The sequence below is a fragment of the Gracilinanus agilis genome, chromosome 6 (genome assembly GCF_016433145.1).
Source record: "Gracilinanus agilis isolate LMUSP501 chromosome 6, AgileGrace, whole genome shotgun sequence".
In the NCBI taxonomy this organism is placed as follows: Eukaryota; Metazoa; Chordata; class Mammalia; order Didelphimorphia; family Didelphidae; genus Gracilinanus; species Gracilinanus agilis.
Genome location: NC_058135.1, coordinates 59,755,049 through 59,764,613, shown reverse-complemented (window position 1 = coordinate 59,764,613; position 9,565 = coordinate 59,755,049). Strand labels below are relative to the sequence as shown.

Here is a 9,565-nt window from a genome sequence, read left to right as displayed (position 1 = left end):
TGGGTGTGCATATACCATTGTTCAAAACTGATTTCCATGTTATTCATATTTGCAGTAGAGTGATGTTTTTTTTTTTAAACCCTTAACTTCTGTGTATTGACTTATAGGTGGAAGAGTGGTAAGGGTAGGCAATGGGGGTCAAGTGACTTGCCCAGGGTCACACAGCTGGGAAGTGTCTGAAGCCAGATTTGAACCTAGGAACTCCCGTCTCTAGGCCTGGCTCTCAATCCACTGAGCTACCCAGCTGAGTAGATCTGAGTAGAGTGATCTTTTAATGCCCAAACCCCAATCATATCCCCATCATATCCTTAGCACTTCATGTCTGACTTCCAGATCAGAATTGCATGTAAGTTAGGCATCATGGAATTGGGAAACTCAAGTAATAAATCTCTTATGATCTAATTATAGTGTTCCATGAAATATTTCAGTCTCATCCTCTAAATGATCACCCCAGTGCAAATATTAATAATGTGGAGATAGGTCTTAATTAATGATACACAGAAAACCCAGTAGAACTGGTCATTGGCTACGGGAGGGGGGTGGGAAAGAATATGAATTAAATTTTTTTTAAAAAATAGAAAAGAAACTACCTTCAAAAAAACTCCTAAATTCCACACATTCATTACCTTTCAAGTTTCCCATCCAAACCACTATTTTACCCCTACTATGTCATTTTTGAAGGCACGCATGCACATGTGAAGGGATTTGAACAAATACATTTGGGTATAAAGGACAGATTCAGGGATCTGAGTGAGATCAGTGGTTCAAGTCATGAGTGAGAAATAGGAAGTTTCCTTCATTTGCAGTAACATAATATGGTCCCAGGAAGGACTGGCTTAGTCCTTCTCACGCAGCACCATCCCAGTGTGGAATGGGACTTGGGAGAATTGTTAGGATGACAATGGTAATGGATGCAGAGAGTGGGCACTCTGTCCAGCAAAATTGACTGGAAGGGGACTAGTGTCCTCACTAGGCTCATGAGCAAAGGGTAGGATGGTCTTAGGCAAAATGTTTATCTTCCTTCAAAGTGCTTGAAAACATTCTCTGTTCTGTCAGTTTTTTAGTCAGGTCCAACTCTTCATGGCCCTGTTTGGAGTTTTCTTGGCCAAGATACAAGTGGTTTGCCATTTTAACACCTAGTACTTACTAAAATGCTTATTAGATCTGGTGAATGAATATTTTCCCATTTACTTTCCCAGTCATTCAGAAAAGTAAAACATAACCAAAAGTAAATATAACCACCACAGACTAAGTTGAAGTCTTGTTAACAAAGGAATTGAGGTTGCCTGTCCCATGGCAGCCAGACCTCTAGTCTCAGTGGAAAAGTTGAAGCCTGCCATATTGCTTTCCTGACTCTTGGAATTTCCCCATCCCCATCAGGTGCTTTTTCTGCACCTTCCAGTTGAAAAAGATGTTAGTCACACCTGGGGCATCATCCCTCATATCTCTATGTGATACCCAGAGCTTTGATGCCTGTCTTTTCCTTTTGTTTATTTTACTTTAATGTTTGCCACAAAAATAGTTAATCTCAAAGTTTACTTTGCTTCTTTTTTTTAAATTTGGTTAAATATTCTAAAAAGTGCTTATTAGTAATTTGTTGTTTTGCTTCAGCTTGGAAATTTCTTTCAATCTATTTGTTATGTAAGGTGACTGTTTCTTTGGTTCTCCAGAGTCTGTATACTGGATTTACTTAGAATGATCTGTAAAAACAGGAAGCAGTGAAACCAGAAGGAACCCCCCGGGACTTCTTTAAGGGCAGAAAAAGGAGGGAGCATTTCTATAAGCTTATTTTCTGTATCACGGAAGTGGACAGATTCATATATTTAATGTTTGAATAAATACCATTAAATAAATGTTATGTGTGTATTTGATATATACATATACTGTATAATGTTAAATGTTATGAATGCTTATTTACTTAGAGATGCATATTCTATCTCTCCGTCCCCTTCAGTGCAAAAACTCTTTATCATTGACCAAGTGAAATCTGTAGATGTTAAAATGTCCAGACCTGTCTCAGATGGACAATCTGCAGCACCATGGGGGGGACATTGAAACATTGTGTGGGCTCCTTGTTCCCTTCTTCTACTCTGCCCAACAGTTACCATGAAATGACAGGAACATTCTTTGTAGTCTCTCATTTGTCTATTTAATTAAATATTGTCTATTTAAGAAAAAGATTCTAGAAATATGAGAAACACCCATGAAGTGTTCATTTAGGTTAAAGGACCTTTCACTGTGCATTTCCCATTTAAAACTTTTTCTGTAAAATGAAAGAGTTTGACGAGAGGACCTTTGAACTCTGAATTTTAGTCTGTTGCTGATGCCCATCTCCTTTGTGACCCCCTTGGGCTTCAGTCTCCTCATTGAGAGAATGAAAAGATTGCTCTCTACAGGCCAGGCACAGTGGACATAAGGCTAGGAAATTGATAGCAGGGCTTGACAAGAGTGCATCCTTCTACACTAATTAGTTCTGCTTTGCCAGCAGCCAAGGGAAAAGAGAAAGGTCTGTTCTTGCCTCTTCAAGACTACTACTTCTGGGGCTAATGGAGGTCCTGGTCAAGCCTGAACTTTGGGGCAAAGAGAGGGAGACACGTATTTATTTTATCAATTTTAATTTTTATTTCTTTAATTTGAAAAGTTTTTATTAATTGAATAAGAAAAATTTTCCACAGTCAAGTCATTCATTGCTGGGTCCCCCCTTCCCCTTCCCCCCCAATCAATAAGGAAAAAAATCAATGAGCAGTTCCAATGGGTTTTACATGAGTCATTGATCACTGATTATTAATATTTGCAGTAGGATGATTGTTTAGACTGGTGATGGGAAACCTATGACACACATGTCAGCACTGACACATATAGTCATTTTCGATGACATGCAGCTGCATACAGAGAAATATGGGGCCACATGCCAAGGGTGAAACATTTGCTGTAGTGTAATATGCCCTATAGATGATGATTCTATCTATATTAATTTATCCATTTTGTTAAATACAGTTAACAGTTATACATTTTTGTTGTTTAAACTATAAATATCATGAAATTATGGTTTTTTTGTCAAAGTGACCCGAGTTATGCTTTTTTTTTTTTTTTGGCAAATTTTGACACACCAAGCTCAAAAGGTTGCCCATCACTGGTTTAGTCAACATCCCCAATCATATCCCCATCGTCCCATGTGCTCAAGCAGTTGTTTTTCTTCTGCATTTCTGCTCCCACCGTTCTTTCTCTGGATGTGGATAGTGTTTTTTCTCATAAGTCCCTCCTGATTGTCCTGGATCCTTGCGTTGCTGAGAGTACAGAAGTCCATTACATTCGATTTTACCACAGTATATCAGTCTCTGTGTACAATGTTCTCCTGGCTCTGCTCCTTTCACTCTGCATCAATTACTGGAGATAGTTCCAGTTCACATGGAATTCTTACAGTTCATTATTCCTTTAAGCAGAATAGTATTCCATCACCAGCAGATAGCACAGTTTGTTCCTCCATTCCCCCATTGAAGGGCATCACCTCATTTTCCAATTTTTTGCCACCACAAAGAGCACGGCTATAAATATTTTTGTGTGCATGTATTTTTTTCTTATGATCTCTTTGGGGTATAAACCCAGCGGTTTTTAGAAGAAGGTGATGGGAAATGGCACTTAGTGGAAACTAACCTCTGTCAAAGACAGGAGAGATGGGACCATGCTAGCGTCATTTCCCTAAGCTTCCTTTAACAGTATGTGGGTTTGGAATGAAATGACTAAACCAGATATTCACCCCAAATTCCACACACAGGAAAATGATCAAAACTTCAGAGTTGGTATTCTTAGCCGTAATTTTTAAAAACGTTTTTTGGATACTTTTGATTTCAATACAATTGGTCATTTTGCAATGCAATACAATAATTGGTGTATTAGACAGAGCTGGGCTTGACTTAGAGTTAGGAAAGCTTTTGAATTTGAATCCTGCCTTACTCATTGACTAGCTATAAGAATCACTCAACCCTGGTCTGCCTAAAGTTTCCTAATCTGCAAAAAAAGGATAATAATAGGATCTATCCTCCTATGATGGTGTGAGGGTCAAGTAAGAGAATATTTCTAAAGTGCCTTGCACATCTTAAAAGTGTTCCCTGTTATGATTAAATTATCTATCAAGATAATTTAGCCTCTCAAGGCTAATTTTCGGGTAAGAATGTAAGTTTATTCAAGTGGAATTGCTCTTTGGCTATGGAAGGGGCTTGGGAGGTGGGTAGGGAAAGAATATGATTTATGTAACTATGGGAAAACATCCCAAATTAGTCAATTAAATAAATAAGCTTGAATACATTTTCAAAATTATCAAAAAAGAATATGTTTATTGTTTATTTCAGGCTTATTGGTTAGGCCAGCATCATCACCAATAAAGGGATAGAGGTCTCCATGGCTTTCTCAGGACCAGAGGTGACCGAAGCTGGGTCAGGCTGACTAATAAATAGATTTTTAGGAGCTCATTATTCAGCCCCTCCCTTGACCATCCCAAGACATCTTTAATTGGTGAGAGCTCATCAAAAGATGGTCTATTAGCCAATCTACCCCTCCCCATCTGCACAGGTGGACAGGTCACATTCACAGGAAAAAAACTCTGTCCCAGTCCTTTATGAGCCAAATTCTTTTAAAAAGGAAAACATGCATATAATTTTCCACTATAGTTTCTTTGAGTTTTTCATAAGATTATCCTCTTACAAAAATGAACAACATGGAAATAATGTTTGTGTGATAATGCTTGTATAACCCAGATAGAATTGCTTGCTAGCTCTTGAAAGGGGAAGAGAAGGGAGGGAGAGAACAATTTGGATCATATAAACTTAGAAAATTTGTTATTCCTTGTAATTGGCAAAATAAAATATCTCTAAATATAAATATAAATATATATGTATATATATATATACATAAAATTAATAAATTGATGAAAACTATTAGTAAGATGTTCCTTGCGATTCCCTAGGATGAAGAAATTGCAAAAAGCAGCAGATCTAATGGAATCTCTGACCCTCAGATCCCAGACGTGGGAATACACAGTAATTCTCCCAAATATGTTGGAATTATTAATGCATAGGAAAAATAAATTGCTACTATCATTATTACAACTTTAAAACATGATTTCTGAGAAGAAGTCTCTAGGCTTCATCACACTTCCAAAGGAGTTGATGACATCAAAAAAGATTACTCTAGAAGTTATATTCGAGTCTTCTAGTCCAATCCCCTCTTTTAAGTGACTTGACCAAACCCACAGGTAATATGCTTTATAAAAGGACCATACCGTTAGAGCTCAAAGGCACCTCTTGTTTTCATTTTACAGATGAGTAAACTGAGTCCTAGACAATGAAGTGACTTGCTTAGAGGCATACAGGCAGGGATTGAGGGGAAGAGTTGGAATTTGAAAACCCAGATTGTCTGACACTAAATCCTATATATTTTGCAACATACAACAGTGCTCTGATGGTGGCTTTATTAACTATGCCTTTTAATATATTAAAATCTTTATTAATAATACCATAAAGCAAGTCATGAAATACTTTTTAAAAAAAATTAAGGTGGTGGAAGATTGCAGGAGTTTCTTAAGGATATATTAATACATGTCCATGTATCTCTAGTATTTCCTTTCTTCCTATAAGATCTTTGGCTTCTTTATTTTCTCACCTTGTTGGGGGGGGCCTTTAATTAGGAATCTGAATAAGATGATTGATGGATTTTTAGACTCAGAAAAGGAAAGCTGGAAAAAATAGGCTCCCCTCTAGTAGAATTATACAGTAAGCCCAATTCTAAAAAGGTCAGAGATTGTGAGTTGGAAGGGATTTAAACAAGAACCTTTGGATTTAGAGGAGGTCATCCAGGCTGATCCCTTCTGCAAATCACCTTGCAGATAAGGAAACAAGACTTGGAAAAATGAAGTGTCATATCCTGGGTCCCAATGGTCAGAAGTAAGAGATGGGATTTGAACCTAGCTCCTCTGACTTCAAACCCAACATCCCATTGCATTGTGTTTTGCTGTGTCCATCCACCAAAGAATCCATGACTATCTGATCTTGACCCTCCCGCACCTTTTTATGTTCATTTCTTATGATAAAATAATCCATTAGGTTTTTGAAAATGAAATAAAAATAAGTCCTTAGAAAAGGTTTTTAAAAAGTGTGTGTATTCTAGTTGTCTGTAACTGTATTATCTGGCCTTGAGTGATGCAGGATTTAAATTAATTTCCAATACTCCAAGAATTATATTTTAGAGAGTTTATTAATAATCACTTGAAGTAGAAGGAATAAAAAGAAAATAGAAGTATAAAAAAACCTAACAAAATTAAGACCACGTGACGTAAGTTCTCCTTGCCTGTTTAAAAGGCCCACTTAAAGGGAAAGAACATGAAATATGTAACTATGGGAAAATATTCAAAATTAAAATTAATTAAAATAAAAGGCCCACTCCACCAAAACCCGGACAGGAAGACAAGAGAGGAAGAGGCAGGGCTACTCCACATTCATATCCTCTCTATGTCTGCATGGAAAGTGAGGAGAGTGGGGTGCTGGGAATTGTAGTTTTTAGAATTGCAGTTTAGAATCTGTTTTAGCAGATTCTAATTACACAGTGAAGAAGACTCATCTTCCTGAATTCAAATCTGGCCTTAGACCCATGCTTGTGCATTTATTCACTCATCCACTCACTCACCCATTTATTTGTTTGCTTGTTTGTTTGTTTATTTATTTATTCATTTATTTATTTGGTTTGGCCTTGGATAAATCACTTCCCCAATCTCAGTTTTCCCTATAGGTAAATGAAAGCATTGGGACAAAATTACTACTGAAGTTTGTTCCTGATCTCAGTCTAGTCTTGCACACTTGGGCAAAATATCCCAATCCAGAGGCTGATTTTTAGATCTGATTTAAATAAAACTCATCTCTTTTTCAACACAAAACTGGTTTGGATGTAGGGGAAGGGAAGCAAGGAGCTGATACATTAAGGAGTGAAAATAAAGGGCATCCCAGTCCAGCTCTGCTCTGGTGGGGCGACACTGTTGCATCATTACAATACTCCTTTAACTAACACACGCACGGGCCCAGTCGCTGGCTCTGTTGGTCTTACTGAACGGTCCTACTGTCCTCGCTTCTGACAACGGACATTGTTCCCAGCCAGAAAGTGGGTTTTATGTTCAGATATGTGACAGCCATATAAAATAGGTGTCAGGAAGTCCGTAAGTCCCAATCACTTTAAAGGTCTTGAATCTGTAAAGGCTAAAAATGATCCGAGATATATGGATATATGGATTTAGAGTCAGAAGGGACCTAAAAGACCAAATTAGACCAATTTCATTATTTAATTTTAATTTAATTTAATTTTACTTTATTTTAAATTTAAATTAAATTTCTTTTTTCCAATTTAAAAATTATTTTAAAGATGAGGAAATCTCATACTTCTTAGCTATGTGACTCTGGGCAAGTCATTTAACCCCCCTTGCCTAGCTCATACCACTTTTCTGCTTTGGAACCAATACCCAGTATTGATTCTAAGACAAAGTCTAAGTAAAAGTCTTAAAACCAAAAAGGGTAAAGAGGAAGAAGAGAATCTTATTATTAAAAAATAAAATAAAAAAGCACTTATTAAGCACAAAACACTGTGCTGAACCCTTGAGATCACTAATCATAAGTAGAGACAGTCCCAGCTCTCAAAAGAGGTTATAATTCTAATATTAGGGGACAACACCACACAGATCCAAGTCAGGCAGAAGGCCCTGGAGACCTCAGAATGTGGAGGCCAAAGCAGATGGTGATATACATTCTTTTGTGCCATTTTCATTAATAATAACAGTCACTAATGTAAATATATACATGTGTCTGTGTGTGGTGTGTATAATCTTATATCCATATATCTTTATTACATATAGTAACTGATTTTATCAATATATGAAATATAGTATTGAATTGTGATAGGGGAAAAGTGACCCAAAAAAATCAATCCTGGTTATTGTTTGTTATTGTTGTTCAATCATTTTTCAGGCATGTTCAACCCTTTGTGACCCCATTTGGGGTTTTAATGGCAAAGAAACCAGAATGGCTTACCATTTCCTTCTCCAGCTCATTTAATAGATGAGGAAACTGAGTCAGGCAGAGATAAACTTGGCCAGGGTCACATAGCTAGGAAGTGTCTGAGGCTGGATTTGAACTCAGAAAGATGAGTCTTGCTGACTCCAGGGCTGGTGCTCAATCCACTGTACCACATTTAATTTATTTATTGTTTAGCAGTCCCCTTTTTTCAGTTTAAGATCCCTTAGGCTGAGACAGGGTCCAAACTTGAGTCTTCATCTCTCCACCGCCATACTTTGCCTGCTATCCTAAACTAATACCTCTGGGGTCCAGAATTCTTCCTTAACCTCTGGGGATCTCCTGGGCATGGCTGCAGCCGAGGGATTGGCGTCCAGCCTTTCCGTTTCTGAAAGCCTATCTCCCCTGGGGTTGGTCTGCGTGTGTGCCCCAGACAGACCTCTACATTGTGCTGTGAGCAGATCCGATGACTGCCTTACTGAGCCGCTCTGCCTCCTGCACAGTCAGCCCAGTGTGTTCTCTGACCCCCAGAGGGACCCTGTGCTACAGAACGCTCAGCAGCCTCCCCACAATCTGAGCCCTGTCTGCTCGCTGGGCTGGCCCCAGGGCTCTGCCAGCTCGCTTCCTGCAGCCACAGAAACTGAGAGGGCTGCTTCTTCTCAGCATGGAGGCAGATGTTCTCATCATCAGTGAGTGGGAAAGCAAAAGCTCAAGTGTTTGGGGGACTTAACACAGACATAATGTCTCTCTCTGCTCTTGAAGTCCTGCCTGCCTTTGGGGGTCGGAAAAGGATGGAGTTTTCTGGTTAAGATAAGGACCGCAATGTCATCTCTCTTAGGCACTTTTTTGGTGTGTGTGCCTTAAATGATGTAGCTCAGTTATTTTAGTAGTCCCATTGTTTTCTATTTTTAGAAAAGGTTTTATTTGATGGTTTTAATTTTTAAGTCATTGTCATTTACCAGTAATTTCATCTTCTTTGAAAAAGAAAAACTTTGAAAATACATTTTATGGCTATATTTCATATATAACATTTTGTTTTTATGTCACCTTCATTACCTGCTGTATTATTTTCCCTATCTTCCCCCCCCCCCCCCACACACACACACACACACACACACACACACCAGATAACCATCCTTTGTAATAGAAAAAAGAAAAAAAAAAGAGGAAGAAAATTTCAATAAAATTAACCAACCTATCAATGCAATAGGGGAAGTTCCCAGTTAAGAATTTAGGTTTAGGCTCAGTGATCCTCTCAGATTCCTTCTAAGTCTTTAGATGCTAAGATTTGGTGATATTATTTTTATTATAATTATTATATTGTACATATAATAATTATAATAATAAAATTGTTTTCTGGCAAATTATTTTTCACTTTAACTTTTTAGAAATTGTTTTTATGTATAATATATAATATGTACTGTTTATTTATCAATAATTTATTTAATTTGGGGGTCCCCCTCCCCACAATGGTTACAGTTCTTTCCCTTGACTTCTCTCTCCTCCTCCACCCCCCC

The 9,565-nt window shown here is 37.8% G+C and overlaps 1 protein-coding gene across 1 annotated transcript in view; it reads left to right on the top strand.

The window, feature by feature from the left end:
• Positions 1 to 8,396: 8,396 nt before the first annotated feature.
• ELOVL6 (ELOVL fatty acid elongase 6) overlaps positions 8,397 to 9,565 on the top strand; it is a 10,969-nt gene continuing 9,800 nt past the window's right edge. Inside the window, exon 1 of the mRNA XM_044681644.1 lies at positions 8,397 to 8,718. Coding sequence (XP_044537579.1) covers positions 8,397 to 8,718 — 322 coding nt within the window. The remainder of the gene's footprint in view (positions 8,719 to 9,565) is intronic.